Raw genomic sequence first — 19,773 nt, forward strand, 5'->3', positions numbered from 1 at the left:
AACTAAATTGGGAATCCACATTTTCCGGGATGATGATGACCTGTGCATCATTGCTGATGTATTGACAATCATAGAATACATCTGGGACCCATAAGGATTGAGTTCATTGAGCTTCATACCATGTCCCAATGGGACAGCTGCCCCAGCTGCTGCCATGTCTTCATATCATAGCCCCAAAACCAGTAAGCAGTTTGTGTGGGAAGGGGTGCTAGTTGATCATGGGCCTGAACTCAGTTTCTGTCTATTCAGGCAGGCAGTAAGCTGTCTCCAGTCCCTGAAGGCCGTTCTCTTAATGTGGAATTTTCCAGTAAAAAATACATAGACAATATTTCTATTCCTTTCATTCTGTGGATTGCTGAGGTAGGAGTTAAGCTAGCTTTTTCACAGCAAAATCTGAGGAAGTAAGATACAAACTTGTGAAAAATGTTTTTTCCTCCAAAATGCCAAATGTGGCACTGTTTGGCACCACAAGCCTGTCCCGCAAAAACAATTTACTGAAGTCCATCAATTTTAATCACAGGTAGTGGGCTCTTATTGTTTACAATGAGCTAACCATTATATGCGTTAGTAACTTTAAATGATAGGGGACCAGCATAACAGCACTCCGTAAGGTTCAAGCAAGGCGTTTTTTGTTATGTAGATCATTCATAATGCTCCCAGCGTCACAGCTCCATTCACTCTTTCCCCTCCCATTATGGGGTCAAAGCTTCATATAGCTTACTATGGGCTCATTTTCTTTTGAGTACTGGTACATTACTCATAGTAAATAAGTGGTTGCCAGTTGACAGAGAAATAATACTGACAAGTCAAATTATATAGCAGTTAGGATAACTCTGAAAACAATTATTATGTCATCAGTGTTAGGGGAAGAAGTTGGGGCAGGGAAGAATAACACTTGGGGTTTTTTCTTTCGATGGTAAAAGGTTATTTTTTTTAATCCATTTTAATTAAAAAAGCAGAAATTTGCCTTTTTTTTTTTAAGCCCAGACTTCTTTTTTCGGTCCCAGCCAAGACCATCAAATCACTTAACAACCACCAACATCTTTCTGTCTTATGTGTGCAGTGATTCAGCTTGATACCATGTGCATCGGTGTGTGTTTGACTTGAACTGACTTTTCCTGTATTACAGAATAAAGCAATTTTTCTGCATTGCTCCGTTGTATAGCTCAGTCCTATGGCTACCCCAAAGGGTGACAATCCCACAGTCTGGTTAATCCTGAATTCCTCATTTGAGAATGCAAACATGCCACGTTAGTTTTGGCAGTGGGATTTAACTGGTAAACACTTGTCCTTCACATTGAGTCAATCGCCTGATAGACACAGTAAGCAAAACTCTCTTTTACATCATCTTTATCTCATAAAGATAAAATGATAATTGCCTGGGTTTTCCTCCTAGCACCATTCCCATATGCTGTATTCACTTTGGGATGTATTCATACCTTACACAACAGCACCTAATGTGGATATAAGTGTCTTTTATGATGTCTCTCTTTCAGAGGCTGATGAAGTGATTCATATTTCCTGCTATCCAAAGCAGCCAGCTTCTGTTTTTATGCAGTCAATGGTAAAGAATAGGGGTTGTATTCAGAGCATCTGCCATAGATGCCTACTGGAGCCATGATGACTGCTTCTTCCACTGACTGTGCAAATTGGCAGCCCTCGGTAGTATGTGGCCTGAATCATTCAACAGCCTCTTGAATTTAAATACCATAGTAACCACTAAGCCCATCTTAAGCACCGTTGTAATTAAAGAAACCTACTAGTAAAAACATGTATGTATCTGACTATTTTGATTTTCTTTGGTGTCATTAATAGAATGGATCGGTTCACCTCTTTACCACACAAAGCCACTACAATGTTAATTCAAATTATATGGTTTTGAATCCATAAAGCTATAGCAGGGTTAACACAGCACCAAACAGTAACAGTTTTAATTTCCAAGACAGTCGTGTCCCCGTGGACATGTTAGCCTGTATACAAGATTCTGTACAGACAGTGCACACAGAATATAGAGATTCAGTCAAAATGTTCGAGATAACAAAGGAGCTAGGAGCACTTTAATTTAATGATAGATCAGTCGTGGGCTGACTAACAAAGGAATTCCTAGGAATGTACATTTTACACCCACATTCATCCAGATTAGATGGTGCCATCAGTGTCACTGGTGCCATCAGTGCTAAGATGAGAGTTAACTTTATCCCACTTTACAAAGAATGAGAATTTTAACCAGATCACCCCAATCATTGCATAGGTGTCCTGGATGATAAAGGGTACAGAAAGTCTGTCTCCTTGATTTGTCCTAGCAAATGAAAGCCATCATGTACATACTGCTGTTCCATGGGTTTCCATAGGAACTGCTTCTTCACCCAGCATTTTGTTTCCCAATACTTTTCTCCTGCTCACATTTCCCCAGCACACATCTTCAGGATTTCCATTGACTTCACATTATATTCGTGTCTCATTAGGATTTGCTTTGTCAGTCAGGCTCTAAGGTTCAGTTTATCTGATCTGTTTTGTTTAGATGACTCCTATTTTGGGCCGGACCTTCAGCTAATGTAAATGAGTGTATATCTAGTGGTTCCACTTTATGTTTCTGTGAAGATCTGATCTACTAATTACTGAATGGAAGGATTTAAACTTACATATAATATGTTTATAAGAATGTATATTTTAAAAACTCTGATTATGAATGGAGGTATAATATAGACAGATTGCGGTATATAGATAATGCACTACAGTCAGCAGACATTCCCATTTAGACATTATTCTGCAGCTGTATCTCAGCAGACAATGATAGTAAGAGGCATGGCAATTATTTGCCCATTTCTCATCTTTTTGCAGTGTTGGGGTATCTTTCTTCCCTTTTTTCTTTACATATGGCTGGCATTAAATCTCTTGTCAGTGACGTCTTAATGTATTACAGTATTTGTAGCGGAAGACAACATAAATGACAGTGAATTGGACTGGAAATGTAAGAAATTTTTCATTTTGAGTTTGGTTTCCCCATCTTCTTTTGACTGCATTGCAACTTTAGGAAGGATCCTTGGAACTGGCAGTCTGATGATGAGAAAGATAAGCTAAACAAGGCCTAATTATTCATTAGAAACGGAATGGAGTTTGTCAGACGTTAATTTATATGTGAAAAACAGCTGTTATTTAACCCAACCTCCTCCGCACAAAAGATGTAGAAAGCTTACAGGAAGCCAGTAGAAGTTGCTTTGGCTGCTGCTTATTATTATTGTTCTTAAAAGAAAATATTGTCTGAAATAAATAACATTTGTCTTTGGCATGGTTTTTTTGTTGACTTATATGGTGAGTGCTGTACAATGTCTGTAGCAGTGCACTGAACTCACTGTTGGATACTAAATATACTCAGCCAGATTCTTCAGGGAATTATGGTCCTTTTTTGCAGCTGATGTAGTACAAGGGAACCCTAATCTACACATGAATGGTTGACTGAGAAATCCTTCACACAGGAAAACAACATATCTGTTGTCCAGCGGACCCAGCATCAGCATTGCTCTTTCTGACATAGTGTGCATTAGGAGAAAATCTGTGATGTATTTGCCTAAGTCCATTAATGGTCCTTCTTTTAAAAGAGAAGTGTAGAGTCATGGTTGCTGTTTGAACTAAGACTTGACTGTACTGGATTGATACAGCCCATAACCCTAAGGCTCTTTTGCTTCCCATGTAATTATTAGAGCTGTGGTACAGAAGAGCACCAGGCCATCTCTCAACTGAAATATGAGTTAGCTTTCTGTTTTATTTCCATTTGGCTTATTCTGGTGTAAAATAAATTCTAACCAGAAGAAGAGTCAACTGGAGCCAGGCCTATGTCTGAGGATACCTAATTAGATTATTAATCTAAACTCAGGTATGTTTTTCTGGTATTCATCCCAAAGAACAGACTCTTCGTCAAGACATAGGTTGAGTAGTTTCCAAGTCTTGGTAGGCAGTCTGAGTTCAGATGAAATCTGTCATTGAAAGGTAAAGCTCGTGGAAGTATAAAGGTAAATTCTAGGTCTGTAAAGGATATTTGGAAATATTTTCAAGAAGAGTGGTCAGTCATTGAAAGTACTGCTAACACACATACATCAGACAACTGTAAAATATATTGTGTACTCGATATCTGTCTCAGTTTGTGAAGGTACCACGGTATTGATTTTCAAGAAAGAAAATTAAGGCTTAGACCTTAGTTTGACAGTTATTTTCTGTCTGCTCTTTCTTAGAAAGTTACATTGCATCACTATGGACAGAAATTGCTCAAGTGCAACTACAGTATTAGGACAACAAGTTTTAGGAACAAGCAAATAATCTGCAGGGTGTCCAATGCATTATTGAAGCTTATAATGATTAAATAACAGTATTAGCAGGTCTAATGCATGAATGATGTGGACATCGGAGATTTTGGGTCAAGGGATTTGGAAGTAAAAAGAAGCAAAAAGAAAAAAAAAGGCAAGGAAAATAAAAGCATAAGAAAAGCAATTAGAGATATTCTACTGTAACAGAATGATACTGACCTTCTCTCAGAAACAGCTTGTATTTTTGTAGTTTGTGGCCTGTATTATGCAGAAGTTATACCACACCATACCAGTATGTTCTCAACTTCAAAATTGTTCAATAATTCGTCATTGTAGAACTTCAGTGAAAGTGTTGTAATATCACAGCGAAGAACGTGGCATGCTGCCTTATCATCCTCTATCATGATTTACTCTATAATGAGAGAGGAACATTTGATATATGCAAGGAATAGCAAAGATATATATTTTTGCTCATAAAGAAAGTCTGATTTATTAGATAATATTCTTCAGATTGCTCCTGCACAGCATATATGTGTTAATTAAGCCCATTAAAGGCAGGGGGTTTTTTCATTAAGATTAGCTCATTTATAATGGTGAGTTAACTAGGTTGTTTATAAAGAAAGAGAGCTCTAAAGGCAAATTATCATGAATAAAAGCAAGAAGAGATCTGAACTGATTTTAATAAAGTCATGAATAACTTATTAGCATCTTCAGGTTCTTCCAAAAATAATAAAAAAATAACTTGTCTTTAATTCCTTCTTAGTTTGTTTGCGCAGATGCTGGAACAAAACTAGCTGAGTCAACGATCTTGCATAAACAGATGATTGCCTCTATGCCTGGAGTAAGTACTGAATCAAACTCTATCTCTTAGTTTTGGTTTTTAAAAAATATATCTTATTCAGCTTGTTTTGCTTCATTTTAATGTTCTTTCCTTTTCATTTCTCTTCTGGTTGGCAAGGTGTATTGCAGGCAGAGATCGAGATGCTTCTTCCTTTTTATTAATGTTGGAAAGGTTCTGAACTTGATGTTGCTTCCCTTACTTTCACTGATAATCTTTAGTCATGTAACTGACTTTTCTTGAGCGCAGGCTCCAGCTAGACAACACGTGGGGAACAGACCAGCTGAATGCCTCAAAAAATGGTAGCAGGGAGGAAAGCTACAAGCCATTGCCTCCATTCTCACAAAAGATTATCTGGTTAAAGGGAGTTAATGGTATTTTTTTGGTAATGTATAAGGCATTCATCTATATCTTGCTGATGAGTGTAGGTAAATTACCAGTACTCATAATTGCCTAGGCACTGAATATGCACATGGTGAATATGCAAGGAAGTAGCACAATTGGAGGTCTTGACTTGTTCCATGACACATGTGACTGAGTACCTAAACAGATGGATGAGGGTTAGCCCAGGTCTGCTTCACAAGCTGAGGAAAACTTGTTTCCTTATATGTGTGTCTCTGTCAGCTTTAGGGGTGACCTCATAGGATCTTTCCCATATATCTTCTGAAGTGTGTGGGTTTTTTAATGCAAATCTTTAATGATACCTTTCCTCCCAACAGAATATTTTAATTTATACTTGCTTTAAATAGATAGACTAACATTGGTGTTACAAGGTATGATAAGAAAGCGATCATTTCAGAAGAAATCATAGAGAATCAGGCTGCCTGCTGCTTGAATGAAACAGAATAGATGGTTGGAGAGAAGTCTTTTGCAACTGAGCATTATTTTCAGAGGTCTGAGTATAGTATCTTTTATAATTCTGTTGTTCAGTATTTTAGAACCCATGTGGAATCCTTAGTCCACATAAACTGGATAGAGGATATGCTGACAGGGCTGCCAGTGACCTTGTTTTACTGTTTGTTATTCTATCAAGGGAACTGACAGGCATAGCATTTGAAAAGCCAGAAGGTGGCATAGTTCAACACCGTGTAGATTTATATTAACATACAAAAATGAGAAGTGCCCAGGTCAGTTGCTTAAAAATAGAATGCTAGTAGTTTTTCAAATTTCAGCCACTAAAATTCAATTATGGCTTAATTTTGTGATCAAAACTAAATCTGGTCCATTTGTATACTCAGGGTAATCAGCTTCTGTGCTTCAAAGTGTAGGTAATTAGATAGAGGTCAAAGAAGAGTAGTTTTCCCCATGTAAACTTTACTGCAATGTTTTGCCCTGAGCCTATGACTTTGGATACAGTAGTTTTTGGTGACTTCAAAAAGATACCTTATTTGATAATTTTGTTATTTAGCCTCAAAAGTTAAGCATTGCTTTTACTTGACCCATAAGAATGAGGCATTCATAGTTCCCCTTGAATTCAGCTAGCATTATCTTCACCTCAGACTAAACATGTAAACAGAAGTTTATATGATACCTAGTAGGTCAGTTGTATCACCTTTTGAAAGGTTCTCTCCAGGGTTCTCTGGTCTGTTTGAAGCCTTTATTTAATCTGACAGCTTTGTTCTGTTGGCTGCTTTGCATACCTTGGGCACGTCTTGTACTAGCCGAAGGCCAGACTCGCATTTCTTGCTGTGTTCTAGGAAAAAGATTATGAAAATTTATACTGTGGGAATACAACAAGCACCACATTGAGTCCTTTTGTTTTCGCTTTGAGGTCATTCTTGCTCTGGCACAGGTAGCTTCTCAATGCTTACACCTTTATGGTCAAACTGGAGCAGTTCATGAAGGATTTAGTTTATCCCTTATAGTCCTTGCCTCCCCTTTTGAAAATTGCAGCTAGCTTAAGTGCCATTAGAATGTTGTATTTTGAATGATTTTGCTTCAGGAATATCCCAGGAATATTTGTTAGTTTAAAAAAAAGAAAAAAAAGTAACAAATTTCAGTGGTGTTCATTTTAGTGATGTTTACACATAAAATACCTGAAGCCAGTCATTTAAACTGTTTTTCCATCATGATTAATGTGAACATAAGGGCATCTGTGCCTGTGACTGAATGTTGTTTTCTGGGATTGTAGCTTGATTGGTTCCACTTGCAGAAATGCTCAGCTGATTGAAGAACTGAGTTGTTAAACTCTCATTGACTTTTTAAAACTTTGATTCTGGACCACTGTAAATTTCAGGATGACATGACAAGGATATTCTTGAAAGTTTCATCAGTTAATCTTTTATTGCTGTCACAGAGAAGAATATTTTATGATGCATGAAGAAGCTACAGTGACTGGACTATCTTTTTATACTATCATCAGATAAGAGGGCATATTACAGTGAGAAGAAAAACATCAAAGAATATATATTCCTAATTAAAGTAATCTAACTAAAAAGTAAAGAATTTGAGACAAACAAATTGTGCTCTGGTGAACTAGAAACAAAAACAAAACCAAGAACATATTCAAAACCTGGTACTTAAACTTATTTCTTTTATGTTCTAGTGTGGAACAGCAGCAATGGAATGCATGAGGCAATATGTTGGGGAAGTGCTGGATTTCATTGCAGATATGCATACCTTGACCAAATTAAAGGTTGGTTCTGGACATACATTGATCCAAATTGTATGTGTTTTTTTAACAAAAATATGTTTTCTGTAATGAACCTGCCTGGCAGAAACTGTTGGAAGTCTTTGAGGATGACTGTCAGGTTTTTTTTTTCCTCTTTTAAAAAATGTCAGTACTGTTATAGATTAGACACTTCTGGGGGATCAGTAAAAAGTAGCTTATGCAGTGTTGAAATGGAGGATGATTCAAATATAGTGAGCACACAATAAAAATGCAGGCTTGATTTTCTGAAATGTTGATGATAAGCTAATGTCATACCAAAATCACTGTGAGAAGTAGTCGTGTTTAATATAACTCATGGAAGCATAAAACTCCTTGCCTGTACAACTAATTACACTCTTCTGGAGGAATCCTGTGTCTCTCATATACACAAACAGACACTTAAGTTAACTGGAAGTTCAGAGGTTATTAAAATGCAGTAATTGACCTAAAAAAAAAAGGGGAGGTCCTTTTTTCTTATGGATGCTGTTGTTTTCATTGTCAGGTTATATTCTGTTGAGGTGGGGAAAACTGAGTAGTTCTTACTTCTTGTCATAGTTTAACCCCAGTCAGCAGCCAAGCACCACGCAGCCGCTCACTCACTCCCCCCGCCCCTCCCAGTGGGATGGGGAGGAGAATCAGGAAAGAAGGCAGAACTCGTGGGTTGAGAGATGAACAGTTTAATAACTAAAGTAAAATATAATACTAACAATAATAATAATAAAATATAATAATGATAATAGTAATGAAAAGGAAAGTAACAAAAAAAAGAAGAGGGGAAAAAAAAGGAGAAAAAAAACCCAGTGATGCACAATGCAGTTGCTCTCCACCCGCTGACCAATGCTCGAGCAGCGATCTGCCCCTCCCGGCCAACTCCCCCCAGTTTATGTACTGGGCATGATGTTCCATGGTATGGAATACCCCTTTGGCTAGTTCAGGTCAGCTGTCCTGGCCATGCTCCCTCCCAGCTTCTTGCACACCTGCTTGCTGGCAGAGCATGGGAAACTGAAAAATCCTTAACTTAAGATAAGCGCTACTTAGCAACAACTAAAACATCAGGGTGTTATCAACATTATTCTCACACTAAATCCAAAACACAGCACTGTACCAGCTACTAAGAAGAGAATTAACTCTATCCCAGCCGAAACCAGGACACCTCTGTAGTCCAAACTGTTTTCTGGTTTCTGTATATTAGTTTGATGCTAAATTGTAAGAGGACTGATAGGAAAATACTTCTGTCAACATAAAATATTTTATTTAGGAATGAATTTCATGAAAACATCCTAGTAATAATTAGCTGGTCAAAACCTGGAATTTCTGTTTCATGGGGGAAGCCAGTATCTATTAAATTTCCTACAAAATGGAAATTCTTTAAGATGTTCTTTAGAAAAGAACTAGGCTAAGTAACATTGCTGCTGTATAATAGGAAATAATAGAACTGTAGCTGTTTCGATTGCTAGCAAAGTAGCATCTATTGTTAATAGCTTAAATAAAGAATTAATGTAATATTTCAGCTAATATGTCACTAATAGCCATAATGCTGTGGAGGGGGCAATATTTATTCTATTTAGGATAACACTATCCCATTAGGTAGTTTTATTGTACCATCTGAAGCTGAGTACTAAGTGAGCACTGAGCTGGAGGTGAAATTTTGGTGGTTAAAATCCTCCTTTTTGTGGCGGGAAAACACCTGTCTTATAGTGGAACCATCTGTCCCTTCTCAGTGCCAGGCAAAGTTAGAGTGTAGTCTTTTGAGCTACATAGTGGTGCCCTGCACAAGGGTGGATTTCCTTCAGCGCATAAAATGGAGGCAGAGGTGTGACTAGGCCTTGGTGCTTCTAACTGCTGCAAAGCTGGCAAGGCAAATTAATGGTGTGGGAGTGCAGCAAGAGGGACCATTACAGATACGGAGGAGTGTCTATGGTGTCAAAGATGCAGCCAGTTCTGAAATCTGGCAGTAGAGTTTTAGTCCTTGTACACCAGCAACTCTGTGATCCAAGGGGAAGTTCGTCAACTGAAAGAGGTCATTTCATCACTGGGCACAGTCAAGTAGCTGCCAAGCTGCTTTTATGTGATCTAAAGCTCAGCTGACAGATACAGCTGTCCTGTTCTGGCTAGTATGAATCATATTGCCGTTGCTTACAGGCCTGGGCTTTGGCGCATGTGGTCTTCTAGGGAAGTTCTTTGACAGCCTCAAGAGCCACTGTGCTTCTATAACACAGAGTGCATCTCCTAATAAAGGGTGTTGATGGTCTGTTTTCCTGATAAATCAGTATAGCGTTTCCCTGAAAGGGCCCCTCTACTACTGCACCAGTCCTCTGCTGAAAGTTACTGGAAATGCACTGGAGTGTTTCATGCCACAAGTTCATGCAAGCATTCTGTGGCAGGCAAGACAGAATAAATGATAACCTGTAGTGGATTTCAATACTGAAGTTTATTTATGAAGCAATGAGATGAGAACTTTTACCCTACTAGTTTCTCACACACTCACTTGCTCGCTGTCCCCCCACCCCCTCCACCCCACCTCATGCCCCAGAGGGGACACCTCATTGCAAGTTAATAATGGTTACCACAAAGGAAGAAGAATCCCAACTAAACTGAAACTCATGTCTCTTGAAACTCGCAGTAACCTTGGTTTACTGGACAAAATATCCCTTTTGTTAAGTTCTTACCCTGTTGGCCATATGCCTTGAATCCCGTTGAGTTTTAAAAAAATACTCTAATAAGGGAAGCAGCCCTTTGTGCCAGAGTAGAAATTTACTTCAAAGCACAAACTAATTAATCATTTTCAGCTGAATTGGATTGCCTTCCCACTCTATCCTTAAAGTTATTCACCCATTTCTCTTACAGTTCAGAACTGCGTTCAGAATAGGTAGGCAAATGAATCATAAATGAGGGAGAGATACATCTGGTTTGCCAGTTCCACAGAAAAACATGAACTTATCTGAAACCAGGAATGGGGAAAATTTATTTGTAAATACTTGCAGGTATCCTCTCTCTTGTGTAAAATGTTTCTGTAGAAAGCTGTCTGCCATTGGCACTTTTTCCTTCTGCCCCTTCTCCCTTGAACTGTAGTCTGATTTTTAGAAATGCTCTTACAATGCTTAAGTCTGATAAGATGATAATTTCTTATGCTCAGTAGGACTATTTATTTTTTAAATTTTTATACACGGAGGTAGGTAGGACATGAACTAAAACTTTACCCAGTTCTTCACTTTTAGGTTTTGAAATTAGACAAGAAGTTTCCCAAATGTGTAGTCTGGCAATTTAAAACTAAATCAAAACCAAATGGTTTAAAATTTCATGTTGTTTTGATTTAGCCTTGTAATACAGGAATCTGAGAACAAAATTAATGTAATAGGAGAGTCAAATATGACCATAATTTTATGTATTGTAAAGAATAAGCTTTGGCTGTCTTTGGAAAATGAAAAGGCAGGTTTTATTTAACCAGACCAGATAAACTTATTCTGTGGTTCCAACATAGTTGGGAAAATATCTATAAGCATTTCTAAGTTTACAAATAGTCAGAACTTTAAACAAATTCACAAGATCTAGATTCAAATTCTTGTAAGCTCATTTAATATATTTACTTATGTTGCTTGGGTTTTATTAACAGAGGTGTTTCTAGGAAGTGAGTCCTAAGATTATCCAGTTGTACAATTTCTTACTATGAGTATGTATTATCAACAGCATCTGGACTACCAAACTAACACAAAGAATACTATGTGATTTATATGACCAGTAACAATCCCAACAGCAAAAGTTTGATCTTGGTTTTCAAATTTTGAATTTCCTACTCTGTGTAGAAATTCAGTGAACAGAAATAGTTAAAGTTGTTTATTCATTTCCAATGTCTTATTTTGCGTGTCTGAGAATAGTTTCTTTGAAAGAGGTTAATTATTTTTAATCCTGCATATTAGCAACTACTGCAGCATAAAGAAGGTATAAATGTTAATTCTCAAGATAATCACATTCCAGTTTATTGTTTCTGTTCAGTTTACTACCTTTTTTCCCTTTGGGATAACATTTTAATTGGTAAAGCTCAGCAAGGTTTTATTTAGAAAATTCCACCATTTTTGAGGAAGTATAATGTATCTGCCTGCATACCTGTCTATCCTTTTAACTGGCTCTATAACAAAGTCATTAGATATTCATGCTCATACATTTTTTTTTTTTTCTCTTGAAAGAGACTTCAAGTAAGTGATTTTTGAGACTGTAAGTTGCTGGGGTCAGATACTTATCTGTTGTAAAATATTATTGGTCCACTGATTTTTATCCTGTTGTAATAATTTAATAACTGATGACTTGGATTTTCTTGTGCAAAGCATATGGCTCTCTTTTAAGCAAGCAAAGGCACTCAGCATGTGTTCTGTTAGCCTAGTAACAGAAGGTAATGCAAAGTTAGCTTAATTAGAAATATAGAAGTATCTCAAGAAGCACCAATGAAACATTCCTTAGAGCTGACAGAGCAGGATAATAAATTATCTTTCCAGGCATAAATATTTGCATGTTTCTTGGTAAAAGGTTTAGCCCTTTTATTTCCAGGGCTTAAAGGCATTTGTAGCGGCTGAATAGTGCAGCATAGTCGTATTGCCAGTGAATGAGTGACAGCTTATTTCTGTACATGTAAATGGAATATTGCAGAGGGAAGGCATTTCCTGCCCAGATGCTATCTTTTTAAATGGTTAGATTCTTTCATCTTCACTTAAGCTGTCTGGATGTGCAACCATTAGTTTGTATTCATCAGCTGTTGAGTTTGCTGATACAAAAGGTGCCTATACATTTTGCACAATTCATATTTTGTGTGGGCTCTTGAAAATGTGGCCCTCTGTGGAAAGATCCGCATCATAAAGCTGTTACTAATATAGGGACTGGAGAATTTTTTAAAATCTATTTCTGAGTTTTGTTCTGTAGTTTTATAGACACAGTTAGAGACCCTGAGAAAGGAATTGAAGGGAAATGAAATAGAATATGCTGTTGCTTGGAAGAACTTAGTTCAAGTGAAATACTCTTTTCAGATAGGAAATCAGATCTTTGCCTTGCAGAGTCACATGAAGACTTGTTCTCAGCCACTGCATGAAGACACGTTTGGTGGACATCTGAAAGTTGGTTTAGCTCAGATTGCTGCTATGGAAATCACACGGGGAAACCACAGAGACAACAAAGCTGTGATCCGATATTTGCCTTGGCTTTACCATCCTCCTTCTGCAATGCAACAAGGGTGAGAATGCTTTTCCACAAAAAGGAATACTAAAATGAGTTAGAAATCTTCACAAAATTCTGTGTTTGTTGCCAGATTCCATAGATAAGACCTGCAGTAGGGAATGGTGGCCGTGGGACATTGAAACAGCTGGTCAGCAGCTCCCCGATCCTTAACTGAGGATTTCATCAATGCAACATTTAAAGTACATGCCAAAGGGACAGTGGAGGTAACTCCATTGGCTTCACTGGAGTTACCCTGGAAATTAATTTGATTCTCGATCTAGATACAGACAGTGAAAAGCACACAGGTACTTGATCAGTCCTAGAATTATAGAAAATATGTTGGGAATTATAGAGAATACAATGGGAAATGTCCTTTGAAATTATGGAGTAAAATGAGTGAGAACTGTAAGTGTAAACCTATTGATATGATGATAAAAATACTAACTTCATCTGGTTAAAGTTAGATGAGAGAAATTCTGCTCTTCAAGACATTTTTTTTATCCCTTTTCACTGTGAGAAATCCTAATCTGCAGTGTTTTATCTTCAAAAAGAAGGGAAATACTGTCCCTTGTCTTACAGTGAGAACAAACGAGATGTTTTGAGTGTAGACCATTGGACTGTGTTTCAACAAACCTGTATTCTTGTCCCAGCTTTGTCCCAGACTACCTGCCCCAGGATTCTGGGGACTAAGCTGCTTAGGCTCCAGTCCTGTGGATACGTCTGGATGTACTTTCATGTAAAGCATATCTAGTTTTGGAAATGTGGAGTTGTTATCTCCTTGCACTTTAGTTTCTTACATGTAAAAAAAAGGACTATGTTTTCTGAGTTGAAGGTAGTGAATTCCTTTAAGACCCTATAGGTACTTAAGGAAGAGCATAGTTGTCAGAGTCTATTAAAAAAAAAAAAAAAAAAAATAATGGAATGCCTCTTTGGTGCTATGAGTCCTTGACAATGACATCAAATTAGAAATTAAAAACAGTAGTGAGAGTGGCCTAGTAAGTAGTGATTTATTGATCGAAAACCAATTATTTTTTTCCTGTGCCTATGAATTCAAATGAGTATGTAATCTGAACTTCGTAGCAGCAAGGGGACAGCCAAGATGACACCAGAAAAGTGTTATTCCTTTTTGGATTATATAAGAACATTGCTTTACAATTAGACATTGCACTAGATGGTGGATGAATACTTAAGTGTCACAAAAAAGCATAGTCCCTGCCCTCAAAAGCGTGCAGTCCAAATGTCCAGGGAGAGGCTAAGGAATTAACTCCACTTTACCGATGGAGAAGTGGAACACAGTGGAAGTAAGGCATGGCGCCTGCCTCGGAGCTCACTGTGGAATGAAGAATTTCCTGCCATCGCCCTGTCAGCCATGGGCTGTCCAGGGGAGCTGAGAGGAGCATTTCCACTTGGGCAACCCTTCCCATCTGATGATTTCTGTGTAAAAAAATCACTGTGGATGGAACCAGTCAATCTGTGAATGTTTTAACCTTTTATAGAGACTGTTTCTTAGACCCACCAAATATGTTCTGTTGGACTTGTTAGTGGTACGTCAAGTCCACTAAGTTCTGTGTAGTTCTAGTCTTCCCATAAGCTGTACCAATGATCTGTGCCTCCAGCACACTGAGACTGCATCTGCCTAGTGTGCATAAGGAGACTCCATATTTTGGGGAAAACCAGAAAACTTAGCATCATTGTAAAATCTGCTCTTTCTTGACAGGCCCAAAGAGTTCATAGAATGTGTCTCTCACATTCGTTTGCTGTCCTGGCTACTTCTGGGGTCTCTGACACACAATGTTGTCTGTCCAAATTCTCCATCATCTTGCATGCCTATTCCACTGGATGCGGGTTCACAAATTGCTGACCACCTTATTGTTATTCTGATTGGATTTCCAGAGCAATCAAAGGTAAGGGATTCTGTGTTTTAAATGGAGATGTGTTATATATTGGCCTTATTGCAAACACTTACTTATTTCTTTGTAAGAAAAAAGGAGGGGTAAAACCTTATTAAAACCTGGGATCTAGGGAAAGAAATCTCTGTAGTTTTTCTTGCATAGCCGCCTCTTCATGCATAGAAAACTGCTGATGAAATCACTACAATTAAGTTTGAGATTCAACTATTTCAAAATAGCACAGGAGTGAGGGATGAAAAACTGCATTCTAAATTGAAGCTTTAGCAATGACCATCTCTGTAGCAAAACTCTCAGAAAGTTATTTATTCTAGTTGTATAGTAGAATTGGATAACCTATAAATAACGTTATGATCAAAAGTTAATTACAAACAGTGATGGTTCAAGCACAACTTTTTTTCTGAAGGTGCTCTGGACAAGAAGAGTTATTGCAAATCATAAGCCATGTGTGACAGTAGTTTAACACAGATATAGCAGCACTCTTTGACTCCAACCAGATTTTTATTAGCAACAGAAGCAGAGTGATCACATATTTATCTTGTACATAAAATCCCCCTTTCTTTCCCCTCACCCGGCCAAGACACTGGTGCTTCCCATTCATTTCTTCGGCCTTTTTTTGCTCTTCAAATACCTTCCAGTTACCAAGCAACCATTGCAATGTTTGGTGCAGTCATACTGCCACAGAGCATGAATCACTGTTGCACTTGCAAACTGAGAGAACATCTCTGACCAGAAGCATCTTTCTCGTAATGAGGTAGTTAATGTCCAGCACTCCTGGAGGCTCAGACACTGTGATATATAACACGTATTAGCAAAGAGCCATGCTTGAGTACGCAAAATGAATTCTCTGTTAGCTGTTCAAAACTTACTTTCCTTGACTGTGAGCAATTCTGTCCCAGCAAGGTAGAAATGGATGACAGATTAACAGAACAGATGTAAGATGATGTATTTTGTACGATAGCCTTACTTTCAGGTGATCAGAATCTGAATGACTTACTCCAGCAGCATTTTTTTAAATGGAGTCATATGTGCCAGAGCCTCCAGGCCTTCCACAGATTGTAGTGGAGTTTTCTATCAAGAGAGTCTCAGAACTAGTCCTGAGTAGCTGTTCTGCAAAACTAACCTTCTCTTTAAAGGGGCTGACCTTAATACCATACACTAAAATGGCATGGAAGTGTGTGTTTGCAAATGCAGTTTTTAGTCTGTAAATATAAAATCAGTTTTTAAATGTGGAGAAGGTGTTATCAAGCGTACTTGACTTACTAGTTCCTAATGGGAGGGAAACATGGGAAAGTGAGGGGCAAGACTGCACAGTGGGATGCATGACAGAGGAGTGCTTTGATGAAAGCCTCTGCACTGTATCCCAATACACTTATTTAAATAAACATTTTCCTCTATTTTCTGTTTCTACAGACATCTGTTCTGCACATGTGTTCCCTCTTCCATGCATTTATATTTGCGCAGCTCTGGACAGTGTATTGTGAACAAACAGCAGTAGCTCCAACAGTCCAGAATCAGAACGAATTTAGCTTTACAGCAATCCTTACAGCCCTGGAGTTCTGGAGCCGAGTGACACCTAGCATCCTACAGCTAATGGCACATAACAAAGTGGTGAGTCAGGTGCTGTGTACAGATTAAACTTGGAGGGCTTGGCTTTGTTTCAGTGTTTCAGTGGAATACATCAGACTATGAATAACGTCATAAAGCAACTGTGATGCTTTTGAGAAATTAAAGGGAAAGCTAATTAGTAGTGGTTTAACCTCACAGTGGGCCTGAAACAGGATCTAGCCAGTATCTGCCTGAAACAGAATCAAGAGCTAGAGTTGCTGCTTGTTGGATTAAGGGCTCCCTGCATCAGGTCTCATTTTATATATCTTCCTGCTCTTCACAGTGGTCCTATTGTTTCATCTGACTCTGCCTTACAGGAGCAACTAAGTGTTTTAGGATAATTCTGTGAATAGCCATTTGAATATTTTTTACTACATGATGGTGAAAAAAAATACACAAATGCTGACATTTGACTACTCGTAACCCATTGGTTACTCATCAAAAATAAGCTATATAAATATCTCTGGAAACGTTTTTGAGTAATGAATGATTTGAAGGAGGTATCTCTAGAGATAAGATTTGAAAAGGAAGTGTTCACTCTGTCCAGAAATCGTCCAGACCATTTTTTGGAAATAACTCTTAAGCATTTGTTTATCTCAGCTACTCACTGCTGTTGGAGCAGCTTTGTACAATAAGAACCCAGAGGGGTTCCAGCAGCCTTCTCATAGGTGCTACCTTTGCTTCCCATTGACTAATGATTCTCTGTGCCTGCAGGCTTAGGGTTGAGAGGTTGTTTCTGATAGACAAGACGTATTGTGTTTCCCACTTCCCAGTAAGTCATGACAAGTCTGTCATGACTTGTCAAAACTTTTTAACTTTAACTGAGATGGTAACTAGTAGCTCTGGCTCTGGAGAACCTGATAGTAGCTTTGAGTGAGAAGGATTCTTTATATGTGGCCCAGTCCTCTAAGTCAGGTGCTCTTAAGGTTTGGGATTTTCATTCTTTGTTTGTTTGTTTGTTTGTTTTTCTTTTTTAAATGGAGACCTGCTATCTATATAGAAATTATTTTATATAATTCCCCTTTCCCCATGTGAAACATCTTCCACCCCAGGCAGATATGGACCTTTGCCCTTTCAATTGTAATTGCATGGGCTGCACTTGAATGTCTTTGAACCAGTTACTATTCCCTTGCGTCTTGTCCATATCAGGCAAGGACCACCTAAAGCTGTCTTTAAATGATATTTTAGCCTCTGACATCTAGCGAGGTCTCTGTGGTTGACAAGCCACTGTTGGGAACAGTAGTTCATGAAGCTGCATTTGAATGAATGGGAAATGTGCATAATGCTTCTAACTAGCCAGTTGTTTAGTCAGACACAAAGGCTTCTTATCAAGCCTTAGGACAAGAATATGACCTGGAAGTCCCAATTTCCAATCCTTATTCTGAAAGTATCTCATTATGTGGCTTTAGTGCAAGTTATTAAACTCTCTGCCTCAGCTATTGCTCTGTGAAATGTAGATAATAATACTTGCCCGTCTCACAGGGCTGTTGTGAGGTTAATTAGTTAGTGTTTGTAAAGCGCTTTGAAGATGAAAAGCACTACATAAAAGCTAAGTTTATTATTATCGAGGGGAATTTACACATAGTTCAGACAGGCACTGTAAATACTCACTGCTGGCTCAGGGTATTTGTCTTGTACCTATGAATTTACACAATATAAAACATAAAATGCTGTCTACTACCAAATAACTGATATTTGCATCTGGCATAATTCATGGTACAAAATGGAAGAATTATGGACTAGCTGCCAGTTCAGACCAATAAATTGTCTTTTGATGGGGGGGGGAAAGATGTTTTTTGTGGGTATGTTAATTTTTGAAGATTCAGTAAATAAAAATACAAATTTCTGACACACTGATTGATGAGAACTACACAGCAAAGGCATGTAAAAGGATTTATGATGTCTGAAAAGAACAAAGCTGAAGGCAACTTGTTTTGATGTGTGATACGAATTAAAATACATCAAGCACTTTGAAATATTTAACAGATGGGTGTTGCCGCATCAGGGGAAAACTAAATAAAGAAAAATGTCCCTTATGTGCTCATGTAATATTTAATCTTATATGTCAGTGGTTAATAAATGCACATCTAGTGTTTCAGTATAACTGCCAAGCAAATACAGGAAGATTCTTTTTAGAGACTGTTGGCTTAGCTTACAAGACTGTTATGTTGGCCACTAATTTGTTTTTGTGCTTTATTTTTTTTTTTTCAAGATGGTGGAAATGGTGTGCCTGCATGTGATTAGTTTAATGGAGGCTTTACAGGAATGCAACTCTACTATCTTTGTAAAGGTAGGCATACCACACCATGAATATTTGGTTAATGATGTTGCCTGTCTATTGTGATTTCTAGACATACTGTTCTCTGCTTCCCCTCCCACTCAAAAAAAGAAAGTGGAAGAAGCTGAGGCTGAATGCTAATGCAGAAATAAAACCTAGTAGAGCATAACAAAAAATAAAATCTCTGGTAAGAAGTAAGACCAGACCATAATCTCAAATCCAAGTTCTCCTGATTTTTGTTAAATGAACTTCTGATCTACTTCCTCCTTCCATTGTTGCAATGGTCTTATTCCTCTAATAGACTCAACTGGTGTCACTGACTTCGAGAACCTCTAGGTACTGTCTGAATTTTCAGCCATTCTGTAACTTTTAATCATCATAGGTCCTTTGCAGATCACCTCACTGTTCTGATCCTCACATTCTTTTACGTTAATAACAAAAACTTCGTGCCACAGCGATTTTCATGTTATTATATGCCTATGTAGTAGTCAAATATTATTTGATAGTGAATCTTCTTCCCCTAGGATGTGTAACAGAGAGAGAATTGGTTAGAGAATCAGATCCTGCATGCTGCATTCATGTAAAATTCTTTTTTTTGGAAATAGTGGTCAGTCTCCTGTGGGTCACCACAGCGTTTTCAGAACAGATTCCCAAAGGATTGGGGTAGTCTCACAAGCATAAATCAATTTTACTAGCCTTTTTTATGCATTTTCCCATTCATTATTCTGAAGGGAGTTTTCACATAAAATATCAACAAATCAAGTAGTTAAATGCACTCTGAATCTAACTGAAATATTTTGGTTTATATAGTTCTTCTGTTGCCATAAAGGAAACTTCTGACTGTTGTTTTACTCCAGTCTTTTATGGTCAAGCAGGAATTGAAAATGAAGTAGCTAAAATTGAAGGTCTTGATGTCAGCTGGCATGAAAGTATTCATACTCAGTGTGAAAGTAAAGATTTATAGTCAGTAATGACTTGATTCACTACAG

General features: G+C 37.8%; 1 protein-coding gene across 1 annotated transcript in view; it reads left to right on the forward strand.

Annotated features, from left to right (window-relative positions):
• The window catches only part of UNC79 (unc-79 homolog, NALCN channel complex subunit), a 115,552-nt gene that overhangs the window by 90,422 nt on the left and 5,357 nt on the right, over positions 1 to 19,773 (forward strand). The window contains 6 exon segments of the mRNA XM_050897263.1: positions 5,065 to 5,142; positions 7,685 to 7,774; positions 12,832 to 13,007; positions 14,709 to 14,895; positions 16,312 to 16,509; positions 18,719 to 18,796. Of these exon segments, the coding sequence (XP_050753220.1) occupies positions 5,065 to 5,142; positions 7,685 to 7,774; positions 12,832 to 13,007; positions 14,709 to 14,895; positions 16,312 to 16,509; positions 18,719 to 18,796 (807 nt within the window).

Source organism: Gymnogyps californianus, chromosome 5 (assembly GCF_018139145.2).
Source record: "Gymnogyps californianus isolate 813 chromosome 5, ASM1813914v2, whole genome shotgun sequence".
NCBI lineage: Eukaryota > Metazoa > Chordata > Aves > Accipitriformes > Cathartidae > Gymnogyps > Gymnogyps californianus.